Source organism: Pelodiscus sinensis, chromosome 9 (genome assembly GCF_049634645.1).
Source record: "Pelodiscus sinensis isolate JC-2024 chromosome 9, ASM4963464v1, whole genome shotgun sequence".
Taxonomy (NCBI): Eukaryota; Metazoa; Chordata; order Testudines; family Trionychidae; genus Pelodiscus; species Pelodiscus sinensis.
The window spans coordinates 62483622-62502258 of NC_134719.1; the positions used below are offsets into that span (position 1 = coordinate 62483622).

The following is an 18637-nucleotide window of genomic DNA, read 5'->3' on the forward strand; positions in this document are numbered from 1 at the left end:
GAGCGCGGGCCCCGGCCCCGGCCCCGCTCTCGCTCTCGCTCTGCCTGCGCGGACACGCCTCGGCCGGGCCAGGCCCCGGGCTCGGGTCCCTCGGGGCAGGGCCCGCAGACCCCACTGCCCATGCGCACGTTCCCTGCCCCTTCCCGAGCGAGGGACACAGGGTGGGTATCGGGACGGCCTCTCGCGGGGCGGGGCCAGGCGCAAGGGGCGGGGGCCCCTGGTGGGTAAAGTCGAGCTGTCCGGCTGCCGTGCGGAGCCCTTCGTGAGGTGAGTCCCGTGCTGGGGCGGTTGTATCCCTCCGCCTGCTCCCCCCCAGTTCAGGTCGCCATCGGGGATTCCGTATCCCTCCGCCCTCAGTGCTGGGCCCCCCTCTGCGGGGCGCCATCGGGGATTCCGTATCCCTCCGCCCCCAGTGCTGGGCCCCCCTCTGCGAGGCGCCATCGGGAATTCCGTATCCCTCCGCCCCCAGTGCTGGGGCCCCCTCTGCGGGGCGCCATCGGGGATTCCGTATCCCTCCGCCCCCAGTGCTGGGGCCCCCTCTGCGGGGCGCTATCGGGGATTCCGTATCCCTCCGCCCCCAGTGCTGGGGCCCCCTCTGCGGGGCGCCATCGGGGATTCCGTATCCCTCCGCCCCCAGTGCTGGGGCCTCCTCTGCGGGGCGCCATCGGGGATTCCGTATCCCTCCGCCCCCAGTGCTGGGGCCCCCAGTGCTGGGGCCTCCTCTGCGGGGCGCCATCGGGGATTCCGTATCCCTCCGCCCCCAGTGCTGGGCCCCCCTCTGCGAGGCGCCATCGGGAATTCCGTATCCCTCCGCCCCCAGTGCTGGGGCCCCCTCTGCGGGGCGCCATCGGGGATTCCGTATCCCTCCGCCCCCAGTGCTGGGGCCCCCTCTGCGGGGCGCTATCGGGGATTCCGTATCCCTCCGCCCCCAGTGCTGGGGCCCCCTCTGCGGGGCGCCATCGGGGATTCCGTATCCCTCCGCCCCCAGTGCTGGGGCCTCCTCTGCGGGGCGCCATCGGGGATTCCGTATCCCTCCGCCCCCAGTGCTGGGGCCCCCAGTGCTGGGGCCTCCTCTGCGGGGCGCCATCGGGGATTCCGTATCCCTCTGCCCCCAGTGCTGGGCCCCCCTCTGCGAGGCGCCATCGGGGATTCCGTATCCCTCCGCCCCCAGTGCTGGGGCCCCCTCTGCGGGGCGCCATCGGGGATTCCGTATCCCTCCGCCCCCAGTGCTGGGGCCCCCTCTGCGGGGCGCTATCGGGGATTCCGTATCCCTCCGCCCCCAGTGCTGGGGCCTCCTCTGCGGGGCGCTATCGGGGATTCCGTATCCCTCCGCCCCCAGTGCTGGGGCCTCCTCTGCAGGGCGCTATCGGGGATTCCATATTCTCTTCTCACTCCCTAATACCAGCATTTCTGCAGGATGTGATGGGGCATTTCATACCCTCTCCCACTCTAGTGTGGACTCCCTACCCCTGGTGGTGGTGTGGGGGCTTTTGCAGCCCCTTCAAATCTTCCTCCGAGCCACTGCCCCTTCTCCCCTTTGCATGGGGTGGTGGTGTTGGTTCCTGGCTCTGCACTTGGTCACTGACACCTGTCTCTGTTTCTCTTTCCCGACAGCCTATTCCTAGTGCCTTTCCCTTTGGATGCTCCTACGGCCCGCCCTGTGGTCCCTCTTACCTCGCGTTTGCTCTTTTGGCACCATGAGCAGCAGCACGGGCACCTTCCACTTGCAGCAGCCGCTCAACTACCGGGCTGGGGCCCGAGTTCAGCCTGTGGATGGAAGCCACAGTGAGGAAGTGTATGAACCAGCTACAGGTAACTGCTTTTCATTCTAGTGGGGAAGGAGAGGTTTGGGATCCTGGATCCAAAGAGGAGCTGCTGTATTCTCAGTAGAAATTGCCTGAAGATGCATAACTTACTAGGGCCCCTGGCCTGGATTGGAATGCAAGATAGACACAGCTGATGAAATAGCACGCTCCATTGTGAGGCCCAGCTAATGCGGTATCTCCAAGTCACCCTCTATATAACTTGAGGAGACCAGGTGGGTGAGGTAATATCTTTTGTTGGATCAGCTCCTGTTGGTGAAAGAGACAAACTTCCATGCTTACCCAGTTTCTTTACTGGTCTCTTTCAGCAAGAGAAATTGGTCTACTAAAAGATATTATCTCCTTGTCTCTCTCCTAGCTACAACAGCGCTGCCTTCAACTTGGATAATATTACAAAGCTCGTCTTACCCATAAAGATGTTTTACCGGGTTTTTTTCCCCACGAGAACATTCTTAGGACAGAAAGAGGAGATACTATCTGACAGTCTTTCTTTCTCCTTAGTCCTTGTTACTGCAGCACACATTGCCAAACCCGTGGTAGTTAGGTGGCCTGGATTATCCATTCTGTTGCATCAACCTTGGGGATAGTTGGGTCCCAAGTCCTCATGTAGATGGAGATGAGGGCTCTTTCATACTTAACAGAAGAGAGTGAAATAACACAGGTGCTAACCAAATTCCTAGTGTGATGAGGTAGACAAGAAAGTGTGGACTTTCTTATCTCTAGCTGGGTGCCCTGCACTACTGCCACTTTGTGGGGTGCATAGACCTAGCTCTTCCCTTTGCCACCCCTGAATTTCCAACATCATGTGTTGTACTGCCAGCACCTCCGCTCCTCACATCTGTTGTATTGTCTGAGAATGTCTATAGATGCTGTACCATCAGGGTCGGCTTCAGGGAAAATGGCACCCTGGGCAACTTTGCATTTTAGTGCCCCTGTGGTCATGGTGCCCCTCATTGCTGGTCCTCCATGGGCTCCCTAGGCTCCCCACTCCCTGCACGTCCCTCCTATACCCATAGCCCTTGTGCTGTGCCCTCTTGGCTCCTAATGCCTGCACGTCCCTGCTGTGACCTTAACCCTTGCACAGTACCCCCTTCATTCCTACCTCCTGCACTTCTCTTCTGCACCCCCGTGGGGAAGCTAGCCCAACTGGATACACAAAGCAGCTGCTAGTGCTGCCGGCTCCCCCACTGGACTGCTTCTGCTTCACCCCAAGCAGCCCAGGGGGTGCACAAATAAAGGGAGGGGAGCACAGGGATGCCTCCGCCCAGGTGGGAGAGTGACAGGCAGACAGGGAGCCCTGGGGCGGAGGAGGGGGAGAAAGCGTGCATGCCTGAGTGCGCGAGGGCACTGAACACTCTGCATCAGGAGATTGCAGGCTTGTGTTCACACAAGCAACTGAGAGTGCAGCTCCAGCTCCAGAAAGGCAGCAGTGCACACAGATCCCCTGTCCCATTGCTCCAGCTCAGAGAGGGCGGAGAAGGAGTCACCCAACATGAGCCACCTGCCCCCCAGCGCAGCAGACAGGACAGTCCCCGTCCAGAGTGGTCAGGGCAGCTCTGGGGAGGAAAAGTGGGGAGGGGACAGGAATAACAATGGCTGCACATGTGGAGCAGGGGGAGAAGAGGGAGGAGAACCCCTGCTCTGGGGAGTTGGTTAGTTGTCCACCTGCCCCCTGCAGCTCAGCTCTTCCCTCCCCCAGTGCTGCTGCTCGCCTGCCTGCTGCCTCCACCAGACAGCTGTTCTCAGCGTGTCAAGTGGGGATCAAAATCCTACTCACAGCCGGGGTGGAAGTAATTTAAATTTCTTACAGATATTGTCATGTTGCAAACCCCTCCCTGGGGGATCCCTGAGGGCAGGAGGTTGGGAGAGGGGGTTATATGACAGTACCGGTAAGACACTAAACTGTGAAGGGAAGTGCAGAGGGCTTGGAGTAGGGGATGGGGTGCAGGAGTCAGGGTGGGGGAGTGCGAGGAGGGACTTGAGGCAGTGAGAACTGGGGATGTGGAGGGCTCAGGGCAGTAGGGCTGGAGATATAGGGGCTGCAGGAATCAGGGCAGGGGGTAGGGATGTGGGGAGCTCACGGCTGGTGTGTAGAGGGATGCAGGAGTTAGGGTTGTGTGTGGGGGGAGGGGCACAGGGCAGGGGGCAGAGAATGTGGGGGGTGCAGGGCTGGGGGTTCATGAGGGTGGGGGGGGGCTGACGTTCTGATTTTCAGAAGATACTGGGCACCCAGTCTCTGAAAGTCAGATCCATTCACAGTGTCTTAAGGTGGGGATTATCTTGAGATTACTCCCCGCCCTGGGAAAATCCTATTTCCAGCAGATCGCACTTGGGGCTAGAAGTATAACGGTCCTATTCCGATGCAATTTGTCTGTCACATGAGTATTTTAGCAAATAACACTTGGAATTAGTTTCAATACCAGAAGCTGGCCCAGTCCATACCATTCCCAACATGGGCAGCTCTGCCCTGCCTTCAGTAGAATGCCCGTTGACTTCAATGGAGGCTCCATGCAGCACTCCACAAGATGTGACCCTTGATGATACCAACAAACTCTTCCGGTACCTGGTACTGTCAGATGGCCTGTTCAAAATGTATTTCAAACGACAATGGTCTTGGAAGTCTGGGATTAAAAGGCTTTTGGGGGGAGGATGTTTGGAGGGGCGATGCTCTCACTAGTCCTACAGCATCAGTAGCGGGCGGAGACTCCTTAATCTTAGGAGGTAACAAGTGGGAGTCAAAGCTTGACAAAGTCAAACTGGAAATAAAGAGCAAAATTTGAACAGAAAAGTTGAAATGGTTCTCCACGGGCTGTGGTGGATTCTCTAGCACATGAAATCTTTAAATATGAGATTGGATGTCGTCTTAAAAGATGCTGTACTCCAACCACAAGCTGTTAGGCTCAGTATAGGAAATACGAGGTGAAAGTCTATATACAGGTCAGATTAGATTATCACAATGACTTTTTGGGGCCTTAAAATCTGTTCGCATAAATGCAAAGGCAGTTAGAGACAGAATAAACACTTCTTCCGATATTGTAAACCATGGTCACGTTGGTGCTACTCCTATAAATGCTTGTTGATAGCAAGGTTATTGGCAAAAATCTCTGAATGCAACCTATAAAGTATGAAGCTTCTTTCTTCTTAGGTCGAGTGATGGGCAAGTTTCTCTTCTCTGGGGAGAAGGAGGTGGATCTGGCTGTGCAGAGTGCCAAAGCTGCCTTTAAAATATGGAGCCAGAAATCAGGCATGGAGCGGAGCAGGATTATGCTGGAGGCTGCCAGGATTATCCGGGTACATGGTAGAGCTTTTCTCTTGTGGTGGACTGGAGTGGTCCTGTCCTTGATCCTCCTCCTCAGTTCTTTTAATATCCTGGACATCTTGCTGTTAGCCTGTGCTTGCAGCATTAGAGAAGACCACTAATGCAGTAACACTTAATCAAACTGCATGAATAATGCACAGTTTGAGAGTCACCTCTGATCAGCAGAGATGGTAGATTCCTTTGGGCAGGGCTGGACCCTCCGGTCTCATCCGGTCATTCAAGGCACCTTTGTTTGCATATGACGCTAGCTTAGTTTTTTGTCTTTCTCTTCAGCTCCTTCAGTGTGCCTGCTTCCCCTTTCTCTTGGGTCTCCCCTTTCCCAATGAATATAGATCAAATTTATGCCTGAGGTTGAGGTCTCTGGGTTGCTTGTCCCACTACTGCAGCTTCTGTGTCCTTGTAGCAAACTTAATTTTGTTTACAGCAGATGGATAAAAATCCATATAAGCTTCCTAGAAGTGTAACCTCTCAAAGTCCAGAACTCCTGTGCCTGCAGGAAACAGAGGGCATTATTCCTGCCTCTGCTTTTGTAACTGTTACACTGCCTTCTCTTCACAACTCCTAGGGGCTTGCTTATGCTTAGCTATGCCAAGCTGTAGCACTTAGTGAAGACGCTGCTAACACCAGTGGGAAGCACCATCCTTAAGATTTATGGGGCCCTACGCAGAACTATTGAACTGGTGCCTCTCTATCTGATGGCAGCCTGGGGTTGAGGGTGACAGTTTTTAGAGAGATGACTTTATAATCTTCAGCAACACACTAAAGAAAGTTTAAAATTTCCTTGAAAATATACGGTCCTGCCGACTAATGCAGTAAATTCAGAAACGGACAGTATATACCTGGCATTGGCAAATGCCTGTGAATGAAGCCATTTACCACTTGAATGGCTCTTTCATTGGTTCAGTGTTCTGCTATTAGCTCTGGCCGGCTTTGTCACTTTCAAGTTAACCAGATGGTCTCCAGATGCAGAAGAAGGGGATGGGTGGACATTAAGATCTAGTGAGGCCTCAAATTTCTGAGTGCCCTACACAACTGTGTGTTCTGCATACGGGTAAGGACATCCCTGCTGATGAGAGAGCGTCTCCCGTCGGTGTAGTCAATCCATCTGCTTGAGAGTTGGTAGCTGTGTTAGCAGGAGGAAACCCTCCTCTCAGCATGACGCTGTCTATGCTTGGAGTGAAGTCAGTATCATTGTGTTGCTCCAGCCGTGTGGATTTTCCACACTACAGAGCAACATAGTTATACCAGTTTTCAGACAGGTAGCCATGTTAGCAACAACAATAAGAAGTCCGGTGGCCCTTGAAAGACTAATAATTCTATTCGAGTATTATACCAATGTAACTTCATAGCATAGTTTAAGAGTTAATGCAGTAACCCCGTGGCTGTGGTGCATTATTAAGAGTCACATTCTAGGTCAAATGACAGAATACTTGAACTGAAACGTATACTTGTCTGCTTTTCATGTTTGCCTCTGCTATATTTTTGGAGGGATTTGTGCTAATTTTTTCCTTCATAGTCCAGCTTCTACTATCCAACAGTGGAATCATGATACTAAGGAGGTTAAATTTAGATTAATCAACTAATTGAATAGTCGATGTAATTTGCATTGACTATTCATTTAGTTGATCTGGGTGCTTCTGCCTTTGAAATGTAGCAAGAGCCCTGCCGGCTCTTTTTACATTTCAAAGGCAGAAGTGCCGCTGGGAGCACAGCCAATGGGGGACTCAAGCCATCCCCCGCTGGCCCTGCGCTCCCTGCTTTTGAAATGTGCAAGAGCCCTCGCCCCAGCCACCCCACAGTGCTTCTGCTTTTGAAATGTTGCAAGACGTTTCAAAGGGGGAAGCGCTACTACTTCTCCATTGAGCCCTGCCCCTTCTCCCCACGGAGACGGTGCTGTGGGGAGTTGGCTTTTAAGCCAGCTCCCCCCAGCATTGGATCCTGCCCCCCCCCCCCCCCCCCCGTTTGCTGCCTCTCTCTGACAGAGGTGAGTAGTCAAATCACTAGTCAAATGCTTATTGGATAGTCGACTAGTCGCTCACATCCCTACATAATCCCGTCTTCAGGGCAGTCTAGTGAAAAAGAGGATTTTGAACAGTAGTGGTTTTTTTTTTTTTTTTTTTTTAAATCAATGATTCTAGCTTCTTTACGCCCTTTATGCCCTTGGATTTTTCATTGCCTTGCTGTTTGCTGTTCTTCCCAACTTAGTATCATCTGTGAACTTCTTTAATATTCTCTCTGCTCCCACTTGAAAATCTAGATGATCAATACTTCTAAACGGGGATGTTAAGTAAGAGTAGACCTATGGCAGACCCAGCAGTCTGTTAGATGCAGCTCTACACCCAGCTTCACAGGTTGGCAAGCTGATAAATGGCAAGGGAAAAACATGCCTTGTAGAGAGCATTAGGACATCGCTAATGGCAAAGACTGCTTTCATCTGCGTAAGGAAAGATGCTAGCATGCTGTGGGTGTTGCAACAGTCTGTCTAATGCTGGTCCTGTGTTGCACTTCTAGGAACGGAGGGAAGAAATTGCCACCATGGAAACCATCAATAATGGGAAATCCATCTTTGAAGCCAGAGTGGACATCGACATATCTTGGCAGTGTCTGGAGTATTATGCAGGTTTAGCGGGGGCGATCGCAGGTGAGAGCTATGCTAGTCACTGGGCCTCATTTCTCTCCCCAGCTGTGAGGTGAACACCAGTACACTGCAATGATCACTTAGCTAAATGTTGACCAGTCTTAGGGCCACTAGAAAGTCCCTGGCTATTTGGAATAGTGTAGAACTTTGGCTTCGGATACCATGTTTCCTGTCCCAGGTATCCCAACACATTATGCCGTGGTGCATTAGAGATGGAAGGGAGGGAATTGTGTCCCGCTTTAAAACCCATGTGACTCCATTGACTTTAAGCAGGAGTGCATGGGGATTAAACTGAGCTAGAATTTGGCCCAGGGAATGTGGTGACCAAGTAAACAAGGCAGCCATTCTCCACGTAGCAAGAGTCCATTTGCACTCATGCTGATTGTGACGGGGAAAGGCAGCTGGCCATACCTTTAGTGATATTGCCGGCTTCTTTTTCAAAGTGCAGTGGGATTTTCAGCTTCTACCCAGACAGTGAGCTGTACTCAGATGCTGTACCAAGATTTAATGTCTTCTCTTAAATGTGGCTCTGCTGGCAATCTTTAAGGTGAGAGCACAGCCCTCAATAATTTAAGTGGGTGAGACTGTAGTAAAACAGCTCACAAATGGAAGTTATGTTTCTTTTTTGTTTTATATCCAGAGGCCAAATTCATGTTATCCAGGCCTAAAAGCCCCAGGTGATATCAGAACCCCATTCTGCTAGGGGCTGTTTATACATGGAGTGAGAGAATTCCTCCTGTGAAGGACTTGCAGCATAAACAGACAAGACAAAGGGCGAGGAGACAGGCTTATTATCTTTGTTTTACAGATGAAGAAATTGAGGCACAGAAAGATGTCACCTGCCCAAAGTCAAACAGGGAGTCTGACAAAACTGATCATCCCGATCTCAGGCCCAGTGCCTTAACCACAAGATCGTTGTGCCCTTATTGGTATAACCAAGTGCAGCTGGTTTCAGTGGGCTTGCGGGCACCCACCTGAGCTGGCAGAGAATTGTCTCTAGTCTCTCTCCTTTGCTAGTTTCTGTGGCATTGTGAGTGTTTCACTCAGTCTCTGAGGTGGATCCACTCCTTGAGTTAATATCTTGAGTACTTTGGATAGATCCCGTTCAGTCTAGGGGGCAATTGCAAACCTGTTAGCAGAGAGGGCTTTGCTAGATCCCACTTCGGCAGAGGGGCAGGGAAGTTGGCCTGAAGCTGTCTTAGGGCTGGAAAGGGTTTTGTTAGTTTGTGCTCATCTAACACCATCTGTTCTCATCCACCTGTATTTCTTCCTGCCCAGGTCAGCATGTCCAGCTTCCCGGGGGGTCCTTTGCTTATACCCGAAGAGAGGCACTTGGAGTGTGTGTTGGGATTGGAGCCTGGAACTACCCCTTTCAGATTGCCTGTTGGAAGTCGGCTCCAGCCTTGGCTTGTGGTAATGGGAACTCCCCTCCCCCCCCCCATCTGTGCAGGTTTCTTTGATGTGGGTGATAATGTGGTGGAGGACAGTCCGGTCAAGGGTTCATGAGCTAAGAGCCGTTAGTGGGTGGTGAAGGATCTGTTTGTCTTAGGTCTGTTCAGAAGACATGCTTGTTTTGGCAGGAACATGACTTAGTTGGGGTTGGTCTTGCTTTGAGCAGGGGTTGGCCTAAATGACCTGCTGAGGTCTCTTCCACCCCTAGTCTTCTATGAGGAAGCAGGTGCTTTTATTGCCTCCCACCAAATAGGTAAGGGTTTCAGTGAGAGTGTTTTGGGAGCCCTGTCTGTACACCTCGGGATCAAAAGGGACAAAATTGCCAGTTACTCTCCTGTTGTCCGTTTCTTTGCAAATTCCATCCTCCTGCTGGAGAGTGAGATGTTTGCACATGCATTCCCTCCACCTCCCTGTCCCCAGTGTGTCTCAGGTCTGAACACCCTGCTTTCCCCCCTGCTCTTGTGTTGATTCTCCTAGGGAATGCCATGATCTACAAGCCGTCTCCCCTCACCCCCATCTCAGTGGTGATGCTGGCAGAGATCTTCACCCAGGCTGGTGTGCCCAATGGGCTATTCAGTGTGGTGCAAGGGGGAGCTGCCACTGGCCAATTTCTGTGCCAGCACCGGGATGTGGCCAAAGTCTCTTTCACGGGGAGTGTGCCAACTGGTATCAAGGTAAAGACCCCTCTGCACTAAGGGTGGGCAAAGGGCTTCTGACTGTGGCACAAATACCAGGGGACATGGTATGTTGCAGCGGCCGGTCCTCCCACAAGCCGCTTGCCCTGGGGAATGGCTGGTTGCATGGGCATGACTTACTGCTAATCTGATGTGGCACAGAAATGTCTGGGAGAAGGCTGAGCAGATGCTATAAGGGTCTGCCTGGCGTACGAGTCGGGGGAGGGCCTCGAAGGCTGCTTCTGCTAGTGTTTTAAACCTGTTCTGACCTGGTGAAGAGCGGGTTCTCTGGCAGGGAAGAAATACAGGTCTCAAAATGGGTAAACCTGGGTCAGGACGTGTTTGAACTAAGCAGCAAGACAACATGTGAGAAGTCCTGGAAACTAATATGTTCCCCTCCAGTCTTGTGAAACGAATATGCAGAGACCCCTTTTTTCCTAGGAGACGGAGGGTAGCAATCACCGTGAGTCACTGGACAGCTGCTTACCTTGCAGTGGTATCTTGGGGAATAAGTAGGATTAAACCCTGAGCTACAGCGAATGCTGCTCCTAGGCATGCAGTGAGACCGTTCGCTCTTCCTGGGCCACGTGATCCTGGAACGCCAGGACGTCCCAATGGAGCACCAAGCAGCGATCCTCCATTCCAAACTGACACTGGCCACTTCCTGGGGGGGAGGGGATTTCGTTCATTCCCCTCAGTCTGTAGCTGCTGCATTTTCGGAAGCAAACAAACACTCCTCCCTCCCCCCCCCCCCCGCCCCCAGTCTGTGGCAAAGCCTCTCTGCTGCGAAACCAGAGTCCTTGTCCGTTCTGTGAGGCTGGCGAGGCTCCAGAGAGACCTGAGAGTAGAGTAGCACAGCACAGACTGGGTCACTGCTTCTGGTATTGTAGGTATTTTCAGACACACCCGCATGCCCTGCTAGTCTAGGTGATGTGCAGCCTGGGTGTGTCTGGACCTTGCGTGACATTAGTCAATTGCATGTTCTGATTTACACACCCTTACATCTGTGAATTTAACATGCACAGCTCTTTGGGTTTCATCTTACCATTTGAATCCGCAAAAGATCTCTTGACTGCAGCAGCCTGGAAGCAGCACTGAGCACCCCCCACTACAAAAACCTGTCCCTAACGGCCTGGATGCGCAAAGGGCGGGTATGTGGGCAGGCAGTGAATTGCTCCCCTCACCCCCTTCTCTAGGGAGTGTGGGTATTTGTGGTCGCTGTGGCCCTTCTGGACCAGACGGGGCCCTCCCTGGCACCCTGGTTTGTTCATCCTGTCCCTTCTCCCTTTGTATTAGATCATGGAGATGTCGGCCAAAGGGATCAAACCAGTCACTCTGGAGCTGGGTGGCAAATCCCCCCTCATCATATTCTCTGATAGCGTCCTGGAGAATGCTGTGAACGGAGCCCTCATGGCCAACTTCCTCACGCAGGGCGAGGTGCGTAGCTCCAAGGGCATGCGACTGCCTCCTGCTTAGTCTCTGCTGGGGAGAGGGCAGCAAAGCTATTCTTGGGTTGAGGGGTCCATCCTGTCTCCCTCCTCATCTCCAGTCGCATCGCCACTACAGCGATTGAGGTCCCAACGTACTCAAGTTGGGTTCCCCCTCCTCGAGCGGGATAGAACTGCCCCGAGGAGCAGTGTATGGATGGAGCCTGGGTAGGAGGCTAAGGCTGTTTCGCAGGCTTGGGGAAGGGCACACAGTAAAGCCCCGCGTGAGACTACAGCAGGACTGGGATCCCGCAGAGCCCACTGCCAGAGGAGCAGGGATTAAAACCAGTCCTGCAAATAGCTCCAGCACACCCTGCTTGAGGGGATCCTCCTGGGTGCTGCCTACAGCAAGAATCTTGGTAGCGGGCAAACGGGGCTTTGAGTGCCTGCTCTCGTGCCTCTTTCACTCGCTTCAGGAGGTAATGTTGTTCCCTGGGGTGGAGGTGGTCGCTCCGGGAGCTGCTTTTTTGGGTTGGTACCTTACCCAGATCCACCATTCCTGCAGCTTGGCTCCCGGAATCCAGCCTGGCGCACAGAGATCTGAATGTGAGGCTCTGCTGCCCCATTTGTGGCTTCCTAGCATTCCGGTTACTGACTAGACCAGCTGCTGAGAGTCTGCAGCAGCGAGGAGCTGATAATACTCTGTCCCGCCCCCATACCTATCTGTAAGAGGTTACTTAGCCCCAGGGACACATGAGCATTTTCTGTAATCTCTGTGGCCAAGGGAGCCAACAGGATTTGTGGGCGTGGGTACTGTGTCTATGGGTGGGGCCAGCTTCACACTCCCCCAAAGGGGCAGGCCCTTGGGCAGAAGGGGTGGGGCTTGGCAACCAGTCCCCAGTGCTGCCTGGATGGCCCGGTGCAGGGTCCCCGTCTGCTGGCCCTCAGAGCCGGCTGGAGCACATGGCTCAATGATTCTAAAGGTCTTGGAGCTCCAGCTGCTGCAGGAGCCCCGGGCACCTGTCCCTTTTGCGCACCCCTCTTGGCAGGCCTGTCTGCCATCAGACTGGCTACATGCTTAAGTGTCCCTTTGGGGTCTGAGCAGCCAGCTCGGATCATATTGCTCACCACTTGGTGGCAGCGAGGGAGCTAAAGTACTTGTCTGTGATGTGTTCAGCGGTGAGGGGCTGAACAACCGGAATCCAGCCTGGCGCACAGAGGTCTGAACGTGAGGCTCTGCTATCCCATTTGTGGCCTCCTAGGATTCCAGTTACTGGCTAGACCGGCTGCTGGGAGTCTGCAGCAGCGTGGGGCTTCCCCTTGGCCCTGGCACTGGCCTGAGCTGCAGAAGGCTGTTCATTTCTGTACTGTCCGAGTAGCCCTGGCGTTGGGAAGGATGGCTCCTAGGCTGGATTGAGCTCCTCTCTAATCAGTCAGATTGGCACGCAGGCAGCAGCCATATTGGTGGCTCAGAGGGAGCTGGTGAGAAAAGGAGCGTGAATGTTTGTGCTCACTCCCAATGTGCCTGAGGGGGTTAAACTTGGTACGTTGCTCACTTTGTAGCCACTGGCAGCCGAATCCCATTCCTGGGAGGTAGTGTAAGCGAAACAAGTGGTGCATGAGCTGCTTCCGTGGTGGGGTCACGTGCCACGTGGGGGACCCTAGTGTGTCACATACCCTTCTCCACCCGAACAGCCTGGTATAAGGCAGTGCTGATTTCTATGTCTCAGGTTTGCTGCAACGGCACACGAGTGTTTGTGCAGAGGGAGATCCTGAAGGCCTTCACGGAGGAAGTGGTGAAACGCACCCAGAAGATTAAAATTGGAGACCCGCTTCTGGAAGACACAAGGATGGGGGCCCTCATCAGCCGCCCACACCTGGAGCGAGTCTTGGGGTTCATTTCGCAGGCGAAGGAGCAGGTGAGAGCATCCGGCTTTCTTGGGTTTGGGAAGGCTTGTTGGAAAGAATCACATGCTGGGGAAAGGATTTTCCTCCTCTGCTGTTAGAGAGCGTGTTCTCCCTAACTTTTCTAGGCTGAAGCCCTCTCCCTGCTGTGGTTGAATATCTTCCTGGTTAACATGGCACTGAGAGAGTGAGCAACCAAGGGTCAGGTCCCTAACTGGTATAAACTGGCACAGCTCTGCTGGAGGAATGCTGCTTTGCACCAGCCAAGGGTTGGTCCAGACTTACTACATGCAGGCTAGAGTCCACCCATGCTCTTTGTGCAAACTTCCCTCCCAGTCGGATCTCTGCTGTGGGCTGGGAGGAGAACGTTGCCCTGAATTTGGCTCTCTCCCCAGAACGGGTCTGACGGTCCTGGTTTCAAGTTTAACTGCAGAGCTCTTTGTTTAACATGCCAGGCCAGTAACAGATCACCTGGGCAGATTCCAATTACAGCTTGCTGAGCTCTTCAGACAGAGCAGCGGGAAATGCATTCTTCCAGCCACAGGCCAAGAGGAGGGCTCTGACATACTAACAAGGGACTGCAGCTCCTGGCTCCACCAGCCATGTTTGCCGTTCTCTGGTTACAGATGAGATTGCTGAGCCCTGAACTTTGGACCCTGGCCAGCTCTTAGTAGCAACGCCGGAAAACAGGCTTCTCCGTTGGCTGCCTGTTGCTGCACCTGGGCGCCGTGTTTTCTGGCTGTGGCCTGGGGAGCAGCAGGCAATCTGCGGGCTTTGAGTGACTCTGCACTCCAGGGTTTTCAGTGCTTATTGCTGGGTGGTTTCATTGTTTAAAAATCACATGCTCAAGCCACGGGCGATGGGTGTGTGCGAGCGCCAGTAGAGCAGGCTTCCCAGAATGCATCTGGCTAGTGACATGCTGCTTAGATGTGTGACTAGCCAGCATCTCAGTGTGTGTCCAGACTCTTAGAGGAGCCCGGAGGGGAGAGGTCATCCCTGCTGGAGGTGAAGGATGCAAAATACCCTTGGGATTCCAGCCTGGCTTTACTGAACCAGTGGTGCAAGCTGCGGCTGTTCCCCTGCACTTTGTAGGCATGCAGGGAAGGAGGGAGGCTTCCTGCTCTTTGGGGCCTGCCCTGTCACTGAGAGCTGCCTGGCCAGGTCTCCACATCACCACTGGGTGCCAGCTCCTGTTCTTAGTCTCCCAAGGAGTCCAGGGGCTTCAGCTCCTTTAGAAGCCGATTAGACTGTTGCCATTCCCTCGGGAATCCCTTGTTCCTGTGACTGTAGCCTACTCCAGCCACCTGAGGCTGCCTCTTAAGGCCCTGGCTGCTGCGGGCCAGCAGGCCCATTGAGGCGTTGTGCTGGCTCTGACACCTGTATCTTCTGGGATGGCTCGCTTTCAGGGGGCGACGGTGCTGTGCGGTGGGGATCCATACGTTCCTGAGGACCCCAAGCTGAAGAATGGCTACTACATGCGACCGTGTGTGCTAGGTAAGATCCTCTTCAGCTCCATGGAGCTGTCTCCCCTGCGTAGGATGGTGCTAACGAACTCCTGAGCTCAGTCAGACCCTCTGCCTAAAGGGGAGCTGGGGAAAGGCATCCCTCTTCTCAGAGGGACCCAGCTGCCTGAGCTACACAAGCTAACACGTGGTACACTAGAGGCTAAGATCAGTGGTGGGTTGTGTCTCTGGCAGCGACCAGAATCTTGCGCTTCAGGGGAAGGTGTGTTACATCCCCAGTATAGACAACTGCAAGAGAACTGGCCCAAAGTGGGGGGAGGTGGAATTTCTCCCTGCTCCTGAGCAGATAGTGCTCACTCTCTCCCAAGTTGATATCCCTTTCAGAAACTTTCTCCAGGTAGTTTGGGTGCCAGAGAAGCTAACTCTTCCTGAACTGCACCGGGCCCTGCAAGCAATGTAGCTGATGGATTCAGGCACAGTGCAAGGCAGGCAGGGTTCATAGGTTGATGGGCTTTGATCGGGCACAGGGACATAGTGGCCTTGACAGAGAAGTGCTTCGGGTTGGAGCCCAGTAGAATGATTCGTCAGAGGGACTGGCCATGTCATGTACAGCTGGGGTGGGGCTACGGTTATACATATGGAATTCACTGCTGCAAGTACAAGTGTGCTGCGATGCTTTCAGGGGACTGCCAGGACGACATGACGTGTGTGAAAGAGGAGATCTTTGGGCCTGTCATGTCCATCCTGCCATTTGACACGGAGGAAGAAGTCCTGGAGAGAGCCAATAACACCACCTTTGGGCTGGCAGGTGGTGTCTTTACCAGGTACAGGTTGGGGGGCAGCACTCAGCCCTTGCAATGCCCTAGGCATAGGGGAAGTCGTGGTGGTAACTGTGCACCATGGATGCTCTTGCCTAACAGCCACTGAGGAGCAAGATGGCTCAGATAAGGACAGAATACTATTATTTGTAGTATAGTAGCACCCAGAGTCCTGGGAATCTTTGTGAGAGATGCCATACAAAACCTGGAACAAAAGGCAGTCCTTGCCTCTAACTCTTCGCTGGCCATGTAGTCTCCGGTGTTGTTTGTATTCCCGCTGGGATCGGAGTCCCCCTGTGCAGACAATAGGAAACAAGGCCTGCCCCAAGGAGCTTGTAACACACAGTGCACCATGCCAAGAGCATAGACCAGTGTTTCCCAACCAGTGGGATGAGTGCCTTTAGAGGTACGTCAACACAACTGAAATTTGGAGAAATCTTTGTTTTAAGTTTTACAGCGCTTTATTTTTGTACTTTTTTACACCCAAACATTTCATTGCCCACCCAGCTATGATTAAGTTGTTTAAACAAATGTGTTGTAGTGGCAGAAAAAAAGTTCTGTCTATAAACTGGGGGTACTTATTTTTTTTTTTTGGTAAAGGGGTACTTTATAAAAAAGGTTGACACACTGGTATAGACCTTGTAAATAACAGTCTTGTCTCCCTCCTCTTCCCCCCCCCCCCATCCCAGTTTCCTAACCTATCTCTAGCTGCCACTTCAACTCCTTCACAGCCCAACCTGTCTTCCCTGCCATGGGGGAGAACTCTGCCTCCTTTTGGGGCTCATGCATACAGTGTTCAAAGGCAGCTCTTGCCTGCTTTCCCCTGCAGTGGTGTGGGAGAAGCCTGCCAGCCAATCTAGTCCTGCTAGCTTGTAATTAAGTTCTGCACTAGGTTTCCTGGCAATGGGGTGCTTCTCTCCTAGGGATCAAAGCCACTGCCTGCAGCCTTGAGTTGCATGCCCTGGTCCACAGCACTGCTGCTGGGCATGAGGTGTGAAGGATGGGAGGATCAGCGTGGAAGGGAAGGCTCTTGCTAACCCTTGTTCTTCTCCCCCAGGGATATCCAGAGGGCTCACAGGGTGGTGGCTGCTCTCCAGGCTGGAATGTGCTTCATCAACAACTATAATATCAGCCCCGTGGAGCTGCCCTTTGGAGGGTACAAGATGTCAGGTGAGCAAGGCACCGGCTCTGTTAACCTTATTCCGATAAGCTGGAGGTTAGTCCTTACTCCTGTGATGACAGGACCTGGCGGTGTCTTCCTCAGCTGGGAGATTGGGATGGGGGGCTGCTATTCTGAGCACCTATCCCTCAAGTCCCCAGGCTGCAGTTAGAAACGGGCAGGAGGTTGGTGAGGGGGCTGCCGTGTTGCCTACAGAGAAGTCACCGGAGAGTACTGGACGTAGCCTAACCTGGCTCTTAGCTCAGAGCTGACTCAGCTACTCCCTCTAGGCACAACTCGAAATACTTGTCTCCAGCGGGGCAGTGGTCTGTAGGGCTGTGCTCTGACCCTATCGCTGGAGCAGGCAGTGACAGCAGGGTGGGGGCACTGCTGTCTCACTCCTGGGTGTGGTGTTTCCCCTCCAGGGTTCGGCAGAGAGAATGGCCAGGCAGCAATGGAGTACTACTCGCAGCTGAAAACCGTCTGCGTGGAGATGGGTGACGTGGAGTCGGTGTTCTAAGGACGGGCTGTTCCACGCCACTGCTGCTAGCTCTTTCCAGGGGCAGTGCCAAAGGGGGAAGCTGGCTGGGGGCAGTGTGCTGCAATCCTACTCGCTTGTAAGGGAGGGATGGGTGTGTCTAACATTGGGGGGGGGGGGGGGGGGGTCTGAGTGGCCTATTCTCCACAACCTGCTTGGGAGAACCTAGGACTCAAATTGAAGTGACCTTGATTCTTCAGCAGCTGTCTACTGGAAATTACCCTTTGACTAGCTATTTGGGCAGGTTCTGACTCTCCATTGTGCCTGGAGAAAACCTACAGTGATGCCACAGTCTGTCAGCAGAGGTTTCCTCCTTGCACACTGAGCCGGGAGAGCTGTGGTAGGAGCACGATTGACATCTCCTAGACTAGTCCTGAACAGCAGTGCCCTTGGGCAAAACTACTTCCGCAGCGAGGGCTGCTGCTGCAGCACTGGGCCATGTCTGTAGATGGGTGGCAGTGGACTGAGGCTCAGTTCGGCCTTTTTCCAAGTACAGTTCATTGAATGGCATCCCCCTGCAGCTGTGGGTTAGCGCTAGGGCTCCAATCTAGTTTTGCCCAGGGTCATCATCCTCCAACATCCCTACAGTTAGGCAAGCTAGTCTTTATGTATGCACGCAGTTGTATTTGCTCACATAAAGGAGTGTACAAAAGTGCTGGTAATGGCCTTGTCTGAAAGATGTTTGTGGAAGAATGGGAGCTGACACCCCACGCTGCCTGCCCCTTGTTAGTACTGTAGAAGTCAAGACAGGGTCACTTGCAAGGCAGTTAGAGAAATGCTACCAGCTGTGGGGTAAGGACGAGTGTGCAGCGGGGAACAAGAATGGAGCAGGCTCAAGCCATCCAGCATGGAGTTCAGGAACGTTAACTCAGAATCCCACCTACTAGTGCGTGGAGGACTCAGTGGGGATGACTGGGTATTTAAATGCAACATCCAAGGGAAAGCCTCAGACATGGAACTGGTAAGTACAGGAAGGCACTGCCCCCTGCAAAGCTGCCTCCCATGGCCTAGCAGAAACCCTGCTCTCAGAAGGTGGTAAATAGAATGCACTTAGCACGGTGGTCAGTTCTAGGACCAGCAAGCTAGGGGGGCCCGGACAGCAATGCCCATCTGAATGCACCCACCATTAGAGGGACTGGCAGAAGCAGCCTGTAAAGCTGTCTGGGAAAGGGATTAACACTGAAGAGGCCCTGGGCATAAGGAAAAAATGCCTTACATGTAAGAATCACTGAAGGTTTCTATTGTTCAAAAGCTGAGTGCACAACACTGAATAGCAGTGATTTCCAGCTCCTCCTAACGGAGTCGGGGGAACACCCAGTGTGGCCTGCCCAAGGTAATCTGAAATATCCTGCACCTCTAAAGCAAGGCCAAGAGTGCCTCTTCCCCTAGAGAGAGATTCCAAGGAGCAGCTTAGAAACAAG

The 18637-nt window shown here is 53.4% G+C and overlaps 1 protein-coding gene across 1 annotated transcript; it reads left to right on the forward strand.

Moving 5' to 3' along the window:
• The first annotated feature begins 109 nt into the window (after positions 1-109).
• Positions 110-17878, forward strand: ALDH9A1 (aldehyde dehydrogenase 9 family member A1). The gene is made up of 12 exons (XM_075936955.1): positions 110-267; positions 1615-1812; positions 4969-5114; positions 7654-7783; positions 9059-9193; positions 9710-9906; positions 11203-11343; positions 13064-13252; positions 14645-14732; positions 15384-15525; positions 16577-16689; positions 17104-17878. The coding sequence occupies exons 2-12, from the start codon at positions 1641-1643 to the stop codon at positions 17196-17198; spliced, it is 1548 nt and encodes a 515-aa protein (XP_075793070.1). The 5' UTR covers positions 110-267; positions 1615-1640; the 3' UTR covers positions 17199-17878.
• The last annotated feature ends 759 nt before the right edge of the window (positions 17879-18637 follow it).

Bases quoted from the DNA above. Each gene is read 5' to 3' on its own strand.
- ALDH9A1 (XM_075936955.1), top strand. From the start codon at position 1,641: ATGCTCCTACGGCCCGCCCTGTGGTCCCTCTTACCTCGCGTTTGCTCT. The intron at 7,784-9,058 runs GTGAGAGCTATG...CTTCCTGCCCAG, and splicing joins TTTAGCGGGGGCGATCGCAG to GTCAGCATGTCCAGCTTCCC. The intron at 14,733-15,383 runs GTAAGATCCTCT...CGATGCTTTCAG, and splicing joins CATGCGACCGTGTGTGCTAG to GGGACTGCCAGGACGACATG.